This window comes from Chinchilla lanigera, unplaced genomic scaffold (assembly GCF_000276665.1).
Source record: "Chinchilla lanigera isolate Chin_1 unplaced genomic scaffold, ChiLan1.0 scaffold00008, whole genome shotgun sequence".
NCBI lineage: Eukaryota > Metazoa > Chordata > Mammalia > Rodentia > Chinchillidae > Chinchilla > Chinchilla lanigera.
In genome coordinates, this window is record NW_004955409.1 from 35,156,069 (window position 1) to 35,171,898 (window position 15,830).

The following is a 15,830-nucleotide window of genomic DNA, read 5'->3' on the forward strand; positions in this document are numbered from 1 at the left end:
TGATCTTGAGCACATGAGCTTGAGTGTCTTTGTGATTTGTTAATATATGATTCCATTAATTTGTACTAGTGTTGAATTCATATTAGAGTAGTATTCAACTGATAGATCTTCCTCCTTATCAAAATACTACACAACTACTTAGGTCAGAAGTTGGTTATTTTCTGGAACAGGATGATTAAAAAAGGATTGACATTGAATGACAGAAAAGCTGATTGAATGGGGCAGAGCCTGTATTTGCATATGGACCTTGTGTCTGACCTGGATTTATAGGTTATTCTACATCTCCAGACACAGAGGAGGGATACCCACACACCCACTCACCTCATTCAAATGGACGTTTCACTGTCATCAGACACTGGATCCTAAGGGAAGCATTCCAGTTTGTTGCTTCTGGGAAGGCTCAAGTTAACCTGTAAAGACTCTTCAGTTACCCAATAGGACCTCATGCAGCTGCCCGTAGAAATCAGGATAATTCTGGCATTTCTGGGAGCATTTTAATAGAGCACTGATTACAGATTGCAGGCACCCGGTGCTGTTTTTTTTTCTGTTGAGGCTAAAGGGTGCAGTTCCACAGACAAGAAATGGGCTTGACCAATTCCTATTTTTCTACCCTTTTGTTTGAACGTGCTTAGAATAGTTACTGACAAACCCTTACAACAGCTGATGTAGGCTGTAATGCGGTTAGTATGCACTTACAGGAGACTAGCAATGCCAGAATGTGAATTCCCAGACTGATAATATACATATGACTTTGCCCTGGGTGTGTGCCCTTGCCATTAGCCCTGAACACCAAGACTATAGAAGGGGCATCTGTCAGGGCCAGCACACAGAGGTCTGTGGTTTGGGACTTGGCCAAAGTTATTCTGTGCTTCTTGGATTACCCCAGGCTGTTCCACTTGGGCAAGCCGTCATTTCTTTTGGCCCTGCCTGACAGCCAAATGAGAAAACATAAGCTGTGAAAATTCAAAATAAAAAGGGTGATAGCCAAAAATTAAGGTTTAGAAATCCATGGGCTAGAAGTGTTCTATTGCAGGACTAATTTCATGCCAATTTCCAAGAAAAAGAATGAATTTCAGAATAGTTCCTTCTGTGATTAAACATTTTGTCCTTCTCTCTTCTCCCTCCTCTCTTTACCTACCACCTGTTCTCACCTTCCACGAACATGGGGCTGCTGTAATATTTTATGTTATCATTCTGTGCCTCTTTAACTTTACTTGAAAGAGCACTGTAGTAAAGTGGAGAACAATGCCTGGTTCTAATCTTAACTTTTGCTACTCTTTTAGCTGTATGACTTTGGAATTACCCTCTGGACTTCAGTTTCTGTATGAGTTAAATAAGATAATTGGGTAAGATAGGCAACTGCCAATATCATAGCTATTGCAGTTTTGTGCTTAAGAGTCCTATATCTGCCGCAATTTGCTTTTCAACACAAGTGTGAGCTGCTGGTGGGTAGAGCCCAAAAAGACGTCAGTGAATTGTTGGTTGGCTCCTTTGTGAAGGTCTTGCTGATAGTCTTCTATGTAAAGTGAAACAGACGCACTCCCCTGGGCAGAGCTTTTCACATTTGTGAAGGTGGGTATCACTATGAGGCAAGCTAAGTTTGTTTGAAGCACTGGTAGCAAAAGATGGAAGGCACAGAATGTGGAGAGTGAGCTAATCAAAAGGTCCAGGTTGTGCTTTTGAAATGTCACGGGGGGTAATACAGTAAAGGAAGTGGAAAGAAGAGTTTCCCTTGAGAACCAGCAGAAACCTTTGAAATATGTGCCTTTCATATTTAAACCTTTTCCGGTTTGGAAAATAGCCTACAAGGTTCATAAAACTGCCTCATGGCTGCCATCCAAGATCTTCTCAGAAGTTGACTCCTGTTGTAAACTGCTAGATTCGAAAGAGGGGTGGTGAACAGCGGTGATGAGGTTGGGTAGGCACTAGCCTGCTATGGAGACGGAGGTCTTTTGTGGAATCTCTCTGCTATTGTATTGTCAACTCCCCAGTTTAATTTGTGGAATCAAAACAAGCTCTTGCCTAACAAGACTATGTGATCTTCTCTGCCAGTTAAACAGCATGACATGCACACCTGAAATGAACAGATATCCGGAATGAATGGTGTTAGACTACAGCTGGATTCCTTATTTTTATAGCTGCTGAGTAGGGATGATAACAGTATCTGGCCCACCAGAAAGCAAAGCTGATCAGAAGGAAAATTCTGAAGCAACTGAGTTTGTCTTTATTCACCTCCAGGGCATTTCTGCCTCGCTTTTCCCTACCTTTTTTTATTTCTTCAATATCAGGTGTTAAGGAAGAGCAGAAACTCTTCTGGAGTCCTGCTTTCTGGATTCAAATCCCTGCTGTGCTCACAAAAGGTCGTGTGATATAGAACAATTTACTTAACCCTTCTAAATTTCAGTGTATTCATCTGTAAACTAAAGTTTCTCTTTCCAGAGCATACACATATTAATAAGGATTTTTTAATGCGAAAGTCATGTATCTCAGTGTCTGCCTTTTGTGTACGAATCTGAAGTAGAAGTACTCTTGGAGGTGGGGAACAAAGCTTTCTACCACCATTCTGATTATATTGCACAGTCATAAATCCATCCAGTTGACCAGTGGAGAAGCCTATTAAAATTGGAATTACAGTCCTTGGCCAGAGCCTTATGAGATGAGAAGTGTTAGTGAATCTAATTGGAAATCTCATTTCTGAAATGTAAGTATTGAAGGACATGATGTCTTGCCTTTTAAACTGACAAGATAAGTACATGTAATTATGGGCCCAGGAAATATCACATTTCTTGTGTGTATCTCACTGCTGTGAAAGACTTCATAGCAGACCGTAATACTGATGACATATCAATCACAGGTAACTCACTGACCCTTTTCCAAGAAGTTGTGAAGTGGTGACATTCTCCAAATCAGTGATTCAAGTGGGAGTATTGTTTTAAAATTTATGTTAGATTTACAGAATATATTGAAGAAGTTTTACTCTAATTTAAAAGAAAATTTTAGAAAATAATTATACTTGTTTTCAACTATATTTCAAGTAGGTATTTATAGGTTTCATACACTTGAAAAATTTCAGGTTCCCTCTAAAGGCTCATTATTGTTGTGGTGTTATACTCCAGGTTTGTTCCAAAATAGAATTCACTTAATCAAGAAAACATTTACCTCAGATCCAACTCTATAAATACCTGATCTTCAGCTTGCTGGAGACTTCGTTCATTTATTTTTCCTTTATTTTTAATGGTGGGAATTTTTAAATCCATGACTTTTGTAATAAATCAAACTATCCTCTAAGGCAAAACACTTCAACCACACTCTAAGCCTTCCCTTTTATTTTAAGTATGGGTTTAGTGTCTTTTCTTCTATTTTACCTTTTCTTCACTACAAATAAAACAAACATACTAATTTAGCAAGTAGCACAGAACCCAGTATATAATTAAAATGTTTATTTACATGTAGAGTCAGTCCTGGTGTGGATTTTGTGTGTATCTGGACATGGCTAAGCTGGAATAGATTTGGCTATTCCCAGTGCTTTCTGCTGTAAGTGATGCACTCAGAGCAGGGTACTGTGTTCTTAGTTTGTTAAGAAACTGCTGGATTCCACAGTTATATGAGTGCTCAGTAAAACTGGAGGTTGCAAAAAATGTCTTTTTTTTCAATCTTACTAACCTTTACTTTCTTTTAAATATATATTTAAAATTATTCTTTAAGGCCCTTCTTACAGTTTTAGATTGGTAATCCTGGCATTAATAAGCTACATTCTAGGTTGGTGTTCTGTTGTTATTTTATTTCTACCCCTACTGCAGAATGGATGTATCATAGAGCCAGCTTAACTGCTCCTTGGAATTTAAACTTTTGAATGTGGAGATTCTATTTTCAGAAAGAGGGATACTTACGAAATCTTCATCTCACCTTAAAGTTCCTTCAAATGGCATGTCCTGTGTATATGGCTTGGCTCTTAAATGTCCCCAAAACCATTTGTTGAAAACTTGATTACCACCCTGTGGGACCTATAAGAGGTGGAAACTAAAAGTTAGGTTATGAGGAGTATGCCTTTGAAGGAAATATTGGGATCCCTGTCCCTTCCTCTTTGCTTGGTTTTGCTTCCTGCTGACATGAGGTGAGCAGCCTCTTCTACCATGTGCTCCCCATGTACTGCCTTGCTTGCCACAGGCCCAAAGGCAATAGGGCCAACCAATAATTGAGTGAAACATCTGAATCCATAGGCTAAATAAACCTTGCATCCTTTAAATTGTTTATCTCAGGTATTTGTTAGAGCAAAAGAAAGCTGACTTACACCTTTAAAAAATCCTCCAGCCAGGTGTGGTAGCACATGCCTGTTAGAGAGACTGAGGCAAGAGGATTGCATATGCAAGCCCAGCCTGAGAAATTCAGCAAGATCCTGTCTCAAAATAAAAAGCAATAATGATAACAAAAAAAGGTCTGATTGTGTTCACTGGTAGAATATTTACTTAGCGTGTATAAAGCACTGGATTAAATCTCCAGCAAAACACACACACACACACACAAGCACATATACATACCCATGTACACACACACATGCACACACACACACTCCTCCAAATGGCATATCCTATGTGTAGTTTTCTTAGTGATATTGTTGTTTTTTGGTTTTGTCATATTTCTGACACCATAGGTCCTTGCTTTAGTATAAGTGGAAATTAAAACTAAATCACACATTTAGAGGAGGAAAAAAAAAAACTTCAGTTAAAAAGTTAGAGGAAAGATAGGAAAAGACTGCAGTTTAAGTAGCAGAGGGGTACATTCCAATATATGAGTTCAGACTGGCCCACCTGTGAAGGTGGGGGAGGACAGTTTTCAAAAATTAGCTAGTGGCCTGGGATCTGACTGATCATCATCTCAGTCCTGGTGTCATAGCTCTGGAATCATGAGTCTGAGGGATAGTTCTGTCTATGAGGTGGGACTCCACCTGTCCTATGATTAAGGGAATCACAGGTTTAGGACAATGGTTGAAGATTTCCAGGTGAGGCTGAATATCTATGGAAACCCTTTATCTTGGTGTGCTCAGTCTTAAAGGGGGAAAAAGGTCATATAAATTCAGATCTAATCAACCCTGTTGGGGTTAGTCATTGACAGACACTCCACAAATGATCAACAAACATACCCTATGGCAGAGATTAGAAGAGATAGGATCCAGGACTTATTGTAACAAAGGATACAAAGTGAAGGTTAAGCTTTGTTCTGCCTTTAGTTACTTATTGGGCTTGTATAGGCCCAAATGAAGTCATGGTTCACAGCACCAATGGCCTTTAAGTCCCTGACTGTCCGAGAAGAAAATACAAGTTATATTTTAAGAGCCCAGGATTCTTCCTGTTTTCCATCCTTATGGTGGTCTCTGACCACATCATTACAGTACTGCAATGGTACTGTTTATTAAAGTTAGGATGTAGTGATTGACATAAAGATTAAAAAGTACAACTTTAATGTAAATAAACAGCAATAAACCCAGGTCTCATAGGCTGAATGTAAAGCAATGTTTGTTCCTGGGATATCAAACCTTGAAGAAAATTGTGCTTACTGTACATATAAACAAGGAAAGAGGAGATGAAAATAGTCTAGGTTTATAATTGAAGCAGACATGAGTCACTGGCTCAGAGAATCCTGTGAACATAACATCTCCTACAAAGGAGAGTTTGTATATATAGGGAAAAGAAAGAACCAAGTATTGTAGTATTTACTAGTCTAGAAGAGATCTTCTTTTCCCACCTTAAAGAGTTAAAATTATGGTTAAGGCGATTGTATATAGTGGTAGTGTTTTTGTACTGTTCCCAAGGTGCATAAGCTATGTAGTTGGATTTGTTCAACAGGCCTTTGGCCTGGCATTCTGCTGTAGTTACTCAGAGGAAGGGTGCCACTTTTTTCATGGAAATTTGTTCTAGCCTTTTTTGTTTTGTTTTTGCTTTTGCAATAGTGGGGATTGAACCAAGGGCCTTTGCACTGAACTGCATCTACAGTCTTTTTGTTGGTTTGTTTTTGTTTTTGAGCCAAAATCTCACTAAATCACCGAATTGCCCAGGCTGGGGCTCAAATTTGAGATCCTTTTGCCTCAGCCTCCTAGAGAGCTGGGATTACAAGTATACGCTATTATGCCTGACTTCTTACAACTCTCTGAAGGAGGAAATTTACAAATTTCCCTTTAGAGTTGTTAGTGGTTTGTATCTAGATGTCCCACCAAAGCCTCATGCACTTTTAAATGGGGCTTTTTCGGAGATAGATGAGGTGCTGGGATTAAGGGTGTGTGATTGCTAAATCAGTCCACTGATTGGATTGGCACTGCCCTAATCACAGCAGTCTGGATAAGATAAAAGGGAAAGAAAGAGACTTGTTTCTCTCTCCTCTCTTGTTGCTTTTGCTATTTTCCTCTGCCATGAACGGTTGGCCCTCTGCCCTGTGCCATCCTGCTTTGGAACCAGCTGATTAAGGACTGAAACCTCTACAAACTGTGAGCTAGATAAACCTTTTCCCCTTTAACTTTGGATGTTTGGTATTTGGTCTCATCAATGAGAGAAAAGTAAGACAAAGGTGCCCAACACCATGACTGAACTGTACTCACAAAGCAAGAGAGTCACATCAATAATTTGATCTCCATAAAATATATATTTATATAGCTTCAAGATCTGGAAGAAAGAGTGTGCCTCAAAATCAAAATGTTTGAAGTAGTATCTCACCTAGTTTGTTTATAATGCATTAAGTAGGACAGAGTCACTGACCTATACTCTTGTTTCAAAATCTAGAGATAATCGTAGTAACACGTTGGTAAGCTTTTCTTTAGACATCTCTTTATGCATGTAATTATATACAAACAATTTTATATTCATGAGCTCATTTTCTTTCTATAATCTCCTTGTTTCCTCTCTGGATTATTTCATGATCTTTTCTCTAGTCATTATAGGTCTGAGCCATAATATTACATTGGGTAGGTGGGCTATACTGTACTTAAACAATAAAGATTGATGAATATATAGGTTGTTTATAATGTTTGGTTAAATAAAAGTATCTGAGATAAGCACTATCTATAATATGGTTCACCTGTATTTTCTAATAGTGTTTGGTTCAAAGAGTTTCAATTCAAATATTAAATTCTGTAAGAGACAAATTATAACACTATCTTATAATCCTTAGACAAATAGGAGTAAGCAAAAAATAACATAGTGTACCATTCATAAAAACTTATTTTAAAATTTTAATTAACAGTTTTGAAAGGAATCTTTGGAATATTGTAGAGCAGAATAAACTGAAGATGTTTTCAGAAAAACAAGCCCCAGGCTCTGACCCCTGATGATCCCCTACATCTCTGTGGTTGGTGCCTGGGCTCCGCAGGTGATATTGATATATGCTATTTGTCTGGAGTTCCTCTTTTAAAATGTCTCTTTGCCTATCTTCAAATATTTTTCTAGCAAAATGGAGAAAAATTTGTCTCTTGTTCATCTACCTATGTTTTTAGTTTTCCTGTGAAGTTGTCTCTGACTCCTTTGAAGATGTTGTTAGAGGATTTTCTGTGTATTTTATTAATTCTTAATCTTGTAAAGCTTGTGAAGCCTTAATTATAGGTCCTGGATCTTCTAGTCCTACCTGATTTCCTACCATGGCAAACCTATTCCATAGCACTTATTTTTGGTATCAGTAAAGAATGATTGAATTTGTAGTGATGTACTCTTAAACTTTGAATGTCACTACCAGATTAAAATTATCTGTTTATTCTAGTGCTTTACCTGATTCCCTTCGTAGTGTCTGTTTATACTTATTATAAATATTAGTTCAACTATATTGAAAAATTGCCTGATCTATCTAAAGATCTCTATCAATTTGTTGTTACAGACATGCTTACACACTATAACTAGATTAATGGTTTCTTCTTGAGAACTATCTTACCAGAGAGTAATGTAGAATAAAAAAAATTGCTATTTATAGCATTAACCCTGACTTACGTAGACTTTTATAAAGGAACTAAATTGACCTCAGATTATCTCATTCTCTCATCTCCCTCAGAGACACCCCCCTGACTTTATTTGCTTGCGTCAGGCCCTACCTTTCAAAGAAGACACAACCTCCAAAGCATGTCTCAGGCTGGCAACTGGGCCCTTTACCACATGGCCAGTGGGGGATATTTGCAATCCCAGCCTCAGTGGTATCATCTGACTATATAGATGAGAGCTGAAGTTGTAGAATTTCAAAATAAAGTTGCAATGCAGAGAAGTCCAATTTTAGAAACTTACCTTTTTTCTTGTGTTTCTCAGTTGTTTGGATTCACCTCAGTGGAGTTCCCACGCACTAATGGAGACCAGCTGATTCTGCCCCAAAGTATTCCAAGATGACATCACTTTTCTCTTTAACTTTGAGTATTCCAGCGCTTGATACAAGGATGTTGAGTGCATCTGCTTCAGGGCTGAGTCACATTGACTACTTCATTCAGCTGATGTCTAAAACTAAGAATTCCTGTTGCTTATTTATAGTGGGAAGTGTAATCGGCACACTGTCCAAAATATTTATGTTGGCCCAGCCAGGGCCAAAATGTGATTAGAAGAATGTATGTTAAACATAAGATCAGAACAGAGAAGTGAATGATGTTAGATAAATCACATATCTGGTAGCACTGTTTTCATACCAGGGGAAGTTCATCCTTCTCAGATGAGAAATATTTAAAGTCTGTAGGGTCTACCCCACCCCTGAACTACCTGCAGGATATGAATGAATGCATTGCCGATCACGGTTTTCCCTTTGCAGGATCTTACATCCGTACCCCTTTTCTTACACATTTTATCTACCTGATCCCAGAGATCACTTGCATTTCTAACTCCTACCCTAAAAGGTAATTTCATTGTTCAATTACTTGGGTGGTGAAGAGCCATCTCATGTACTAACAGAAGTGCGTGTGCATGAATTAGGTAGCTCCAAGTAAGAAAAAGAGAAGAAAAGGGTCTTGAGGAAAATCAGAACAGCAGTTAATTTCTGCAACTGCCACATAAGGCAGCCAGCTGCTTTGGCTGTTGCAAGTTGGCTTCTTGGATGGAAAAGCTCTGCAGTTATGTTGGATGGAAGCTGTGGGTCGGGAAAAGAAGTCTGTGTGCGATAATGTAGATTGGAGTGACAAGTGGTCACTGGCACACCGTTGCTGCTGTATTCATCTTGCTTTCTTAAAACGGCTACATGTATAGGCTAAATCCATCTCTGGCCCCTGATCTTGGGCCAGAGATGGATTTAGCAACGGTAAAGTGTGAGAGCCGATAAAGCTTTTTGATTGAATCAAGCGGGGAAATATATCCTGTGTGTTGTTTTTCTGTATTCCTTCCTGAAATGATTCTTCCTTTTCTTTCCCCATTACAACCTTACCAGCCCAGGCTTTAGTTCCTTCCAGACTAACGGCTTGAAACTTTGGTTTCAGAATGACTGCATGGGAGCCTAACAACCAGTTAGATAGTTGTTTAAAGCATAAATTCCAAGATTCTGATTTACTGAGTCCAAAGGAGGGGCCCAAGAGAATGCATTTTTTAAAAGCTCTTCATGCTGAATACAGATGTACAACCAGATTTGCAGATCTGGGACAGTCTTGAAGAGACATTGTACTTACTGCCATGAAACTACAACAGCATCCCTTTTACTTTCTGGTTTTTCCCTTCCGGTCTACTGTCAGGGTGGTATTAAACACACATGCGCACACATGCACACACGCACACACACACACACAAATGCATGCACATGCACACACACAATTTTTATGTTAATGCCATTGCCCTGAACAAATATTACTTTTCCATAGGATCAGTCTCATAATCTCCACTAGTGAATTTCCTGGTGCTAAAACCTATACATGCGTCTTCCTTGTTACACTTAATACAGAGCCATCTGGATGAGATTTTTATTTATATGGAGAGAATTTCATATCAGTGAGTGAGAAAATTGGACTTTGGTAAATAAAATTGTTTCACTTTTACATGTACTTTTTGATATGGATGGCTACATATATCCAGTTACTACAAGTTTAGAAGCACTTTTATTATTCATATCATAGTAAGAAGAGCAATAAAAATTTTTCCAATTTTAAGCAAACTTTTTTTACTCAGGCACGTGATCTGCACACATTCCATTACTTAATTCTTTGTTGTGGGAGGTAAGTGACGGTAGGTATCTCCACACTGGAGTAATTAAACTAAGTGTCAGGAGCTTTGAGATTTCTCCACCAGTCACAAATCCCCACAATTCACATGTTGAAAGTAAAATTTGAACCCAGCCTTGTTTGGTTCTACAACTTGGACTCAGTGAAGTTACCAGTTTTATTTTTCCCTTTCTAATTTTTCCCATCTCTCTTTAGCTGCTGTATGAAAAAGCAACCAAAGGTCCTCAGTTTTTAAAAGAAGAATATGATTCCCTAAAAAGTTGATAAAATATGCATGTCACTTGCCTTTGCTTTTGATAAATTTTATACAATGAACTTATAGCTTTCTATTGCTTTTAACTACAATTGTAAAGAAATGTGAGTCCAATATGAAAAAGCAAAAGCTAGACAGACGATGCTGGAAGGTGCTGGTCAGAGAAGGCCTGGTGGGTTTGATTGTAGCTTTCTTTCTATCTTAGAGAATAATTTGAAGCCACCATGCTACCCTTGGGTTTCTTTTTCACATATCTCCAAATGATAAAAGGTGGGAGCTCTGGGAGCTAAAAACGACATATTATGTGTTCCTTTCACTTTTAAAAAATGTTCCCAGTAAATTATAATATCTTCCTGGGAAAGTCATAGTGCAAAGAATGGTGGGAGAAGTTCTGTTTGCTAACTTGCAGGGAATCAGAGCTTATCACTTAGTGGTCAGCACGCTGAAAAGTAGATCTCTTTACATTGTTGTCCATTTTTCTTAGGCAGCGTGAACAAGCTGGAGACAATGATAAAAATGTCATGATCAAATCACAAGGAGACCTAGGTATAGATTTATAATATCTGGATCTATAGATATGCATTCTTGATGCATGTATTTCTTGGTGTCACTAAGAAAACCTGCTGTATTACAGAGTTAAAACTAGGAAAAATGTCTTTAACCAGAAGGATGCTCCTTTTAAATATTTTTCTTCCTAACAAGAGGTTACAGATGTGGATAGGTATAGGTGGTAGTGTTTGTGAATCTTGCATTGAGACAAATGTTCCATTTTTCCTCCATCATAAATCATTGTGGTTTAAGTGATACTTTTGACATGGTTAGCAGTCAACTCCTGGAGGACAGAAACCATATCTTATTTCTTTTGTAACTCTAGAAATGAACAGAAGGTGGCATATAGTAGGTATTTGTTTGCCATTTGACTCAATTTTGATCAGGGGTTCCCTGCTCAACTCTGATCCACTGTTATTACTGAATGTGTATCTGTGCTGCTTACCCATATGCAGAATCCGAATTCTCTAGCCAACCTGACTAGCCCACAGGCTCGCTCTCTCTGCACCTTTAATTCTGATTTTTTAAATTGTGTGAACCAGTACTGGCTACTGATTAGTCATAAACTACTCATAACTAGAGTGATGGAATAAAGAAAGTTTGCTAAGTTGCTATTGAGCTGTATGGAAGCAGAGTCAATATTCAGATTGACCTTGAACATAATAGCTGCAAGCAGAATTAAGAATATTAGGGCAGTACATTTCTTTTGAAACCTAAATATATCATGTGGACTTCGTGTGTGCAAGGTTTTTTGGGGGAGATTCATTGTGAGTCAGCAAAATACTGCTTTATTTTCATAATTATTGGGCACCCACTGCCAGCTAACCACAGGAACATAACATGTGGGAACTTCTGGGTAGCATTTCCAAAACATTTAGCATTAGTCAGATGCTTTTTTAGAATTCTGTGTCCATTTTGGCTGAAGGAAAATGTGGAGAATTTGGCAAGGGCTCAGAGCATGGCAAATCCACACAGAGGAGGGCTGGAAAATAGGACCTATTGCAAGAGGCTGATAAAGAAGAGTTCATTACTTAGCCTGGTCTAAGAGCACTGAAGGGTGATTCAATTAATGGTCTTCTGTTGCATATATAGTTATTATGTGGAAGATGATATAATTATTTCTCCTATGAATGGAATTAGGGAAATGAATTTACATTAGGGTTAACAGTGATTTTGAAAGAGCATAAAGAACTTCCGGACCTTAAGGAGTGTTGAACAATGGGAAGACTTCTCCACAGGAAGTGTGAAATACTGTTCCTTGCAGAATGGGATTAGGGTGGCTACTGCTTGCCAATTAAGCGTGGTGTAGTAGAGGCAGAAATTGCCAAATGTTCTAGATCCCATTTCATAGTGCTCATGTCATAGTGTTTGACATTTTCAAGAAGTAAATGGGTATGCCCCCTTTGTCTGTATTTTTGCATAGCCTTTATAGATACAAGATCTTGCTTATAATGTTTCTGTGATGCCTTTCAAGTAAACAGATTAAACTGTAAATTGAAAAGTAGTTTAACTGCAAATCTGCTTGCTCCTTATTCTTATATGAACCTTACAATCTTATCAATTCCAACCTTTTTAAAATTTTCCTTCTTTAGAAAATTCACTGCGTATCCTCCTCGCTTGTCTACAATGAGTGCCAAGTCTGCCATCAGCAAGGAAATTTTTGCACCTCTTGATGAAAGGATGCTGGGAGCTGTCCAAGTCAGAAGGAGGACAAAGAAAAAGATTCCTTTCTTGGCAACTGGAGGTCAAGGGGAATATTTAACTTATATCTGTCTATCAGGTAAAGAAAATGAACTTGATGTTGTTAAAATAACTTCTGTTTTAAAGCATTCAATTCTAAGGTATCCAGGAGAGCCCTGTTAGTTTTCTAAGTATCTGATGTTCACTTTTCTTTCCTGTTTTCCCTGTTGTCTTCCTCTGATCCCTGTTTACACATGACACCCCTATTTTGGAGGTTGCTTAACATCAGAAAGGCAGTAAAGTTTAATCTTAAGGCATTTTAAGCTCACTAAGGGTTTCTGAAAAGTTTGGCAGACATTTATGTGTTCATCCCTGCCTTCATAGGAAATGGTCTTTTCCTCTGGCGATTTTTGTTTTAGAACAATTCTTGGTGTTTGGATAATTGTCATTACTAGCAGCCTGAGTTTCATTTGCTTTCTTTTTCTAGAACATTGCCAATAATTAGTAATAGTTTGTCTAGAGATAAATATTGGCACATTCTAGAATGTGAGAAAGAAATGTTCACAAATCTTGGCTTTGCCTGACAGCCGTTGCCTTGTCAGGAGGAAGCATCTGTTTTATTAAGCTTAGAATTTTGTTGGATTATTTTTTTCTTGTTTGTGATTGTAGGAGATCTGTGGGATTTACTGTGGATTCATATCAAGTTTTTTTCAAGATAAAATTTGGATAAATTTTTTGTGGAGTTATGGATGATGCTAATCTGGACGCCTGGGGCATTTATATAATATTTTGATAGTATGTCTGGTAATGGCATGATGGAAGAGTTAAGCTTACCTTAATTCATCCTTTTAAAACCTCTTTCATTTGTGGTATGGGAATAAAACTTTATTTTTTGGACCCATTTTTAGCTTTAAAAAAAATAAGCATCTTATTATTTAAATTTGTCAGAATTCATTTCAACCTGGAAATAGCTTTTATCAGAAAGAACATATGAATTTACCTTAGATTAAAATGAAACAAAAACATAGCAATTTGGAAAGAATGACTTTTCAATGCTTAGAAGAAAGTGTTTCAATGCATATAAGGGAGTCAACTTGAAACATTGGTCTGTTTTTCCTAAAGAGGAATTGGATGATAAAATTTGGCTATTGTTAGGAGATATATGTATTTCTTTAGTGTGCTAAGCTGTACGGGAGGGGCCCAGTATTTAGTGACTAAGTGGAAGACAGAAGTAATCTTTAATTAATACTTTTCTAATATTCTTTAATAACATTGAGGTCTTCAGTATATTTTTATATTCTTAAATTTAGAACCTAGAATTTGTTTATGACACTCATGTACAGGATACATGCTGTCTTAGTTGTGCTGTCACTGAGACACAATACCCAACACCCATAGGTTGAAGGAGGAAAGGTTTCTTTAGGCTTATGTTTCATTCCATAGTCAGCTAGCCCCGAGGCAGGACAGCATGGCAGAGGGGAATAGAAGAGAAGAGTTGCTCATGGTGGATAGGAAGGAGAGAAAGTAATGGAAAAAGCTGGGAAGGGAGATTTATCCTTCCAGGTCTTCTGACCAGACCCCTACCTCCGGTCAGCTGTAATGTCTCCATAACACAATCACCTTCCCAGAGCCCCCCATGAACACATCAGCCACTTGGGGGCCATTTAGATATAAACTACTACATGTGCCAGTAAATTTTGTTTTGCATTTGGGCTGAGATGAACATGGGAAGAACACAGATATGTAATACTTCTATTTTTTAAGGTCTGTTCACTCAATATTTCCTTGAGGTTTCTTGTAGATGGGTATTTGAAGAAACGTCAGTGGCCCAGTGTGCAATAAGTATGATCAAACTACATGGTTAATATTTAAATTAAAATAATTATTAAAGCAAAAGACCCATTGCTATATATTGCCCTCAAATTACTCCCCATTGATTTGAACATACTTTTTTCATCATTCTTGCTACTTTCTGAAATACTTCTGGAAGTTCTCTTTCATGAGTCCCTATGAGGTATGATTAAAAAGAAAATACAGTGAATGTTGCAACTAAAACACTCATGAGAGAGAACTTCTCAGGAGTTCTTCAGAAGGTGGCAAGGATAATGGGATAAAAGTGTTTGAAGCAAGGGAGAACATTTTGAGGCGGGTTAACGGCAATGTATCTTTTGTTGTAATAAATTCTAAAAAACTGAAACATTCACTGTATTTTTTATCATTCTTCTTATACCTGTCACCAAAATGGAACTATTTTCTTTGGCTTTTAGGCATATGCTATTGTCTCCCTACTGCTGATCATAAAGTCTGCAAGAGCAATCCGGGGCCTCTAACAGCCTCTTCTCAGTGGAATAGCATAACCATTTGCCCTGTCACAGAAGATAACGAATGACCTAGCACTTACTGAGTAACTGCATTTGCTTTAGAAATTACCAACACCTTCAGGTTTAAAGGCAGACGATGAGAATTGCTTTTTTGTTGCATTCTAATAGAAAACAATTTCTTGTTCTGAAAATCTTCCTTTTCATGGATTTGAATTTTGAGAGGCTAGATAGATAAAATAGATCTGACATTTCATCAGATGGTACAATGGAAATTGGGGCAGGAAAAGGCCAGGCAGCTTTGACACTGTTTTTAGAGTTTGATTTTTTTTCTTCTAAGTGACTAGGAAGTAGGAACCATTATTTTCTAACTTATGTGAAACTTAGAGCCATATCAGTCCCAATAAGGTAATGTCTTAATTAGCAGTTTGTGAAGTAGTTTTTATTAAGTACTTTCTATGTGCTGAGTGTTCCAGGTGCTGAGGGTACAGTTATAAGAAAATGTCATTTAGTTCTGTGGAGAAGAAGCAGTAAGACATTAATGAGTTACTCACAAAAATGAACAGATTTATAGAAAAGGCCCCAGAGGAGAAATACAGATAAGAATCTGTGAGGGGAATCTGGCCTGGTTGGGAGAAGCAAGAGCTTTAGAAAAGTAGGGCTTCAGTGGGTTTGAAGAGGGTTGTGTGGGTGAGCAGGCATCCGAGCCGGGGGAATGGCAGCTTCATTAATAGACTGAGCAGGGTTTTGAGTTTCTTCTTTCCTCCTATCCGGTGTGACCTCTTTGTAGCCCACCACAGATGCAAAGCTGTGAAGTGAGAGCTGAGCTAGGGAACACTCTCCTTCCTGCCATTAGTGAGAACTTCCTGTGCTTTCTGGG

At 38.0% G+C, this 15,830-nt stretch overlaps 1 protein-coding gene across 1 annotated transcript in view; it reads left to right on the plus strand.

Annotated features, from left to right (window-relative positions):
- The window catches only part of Stxbp6 (syntaxin binding protein 6 (amisyn)), a gene marked incomplete in the record, with an annotated part of 261,684 nt that overhangs the window by 59,181 nt on the left and 186,673 nt on the right, over positions 1-15,830 (plus strand). The window contains 1 exon segment of the mRNA XM_005376982.2: positions 12,545-12,732. Coding sequence (XP_005377039.2) covers positions 12,545-12,732 — 188 coding nt within the window.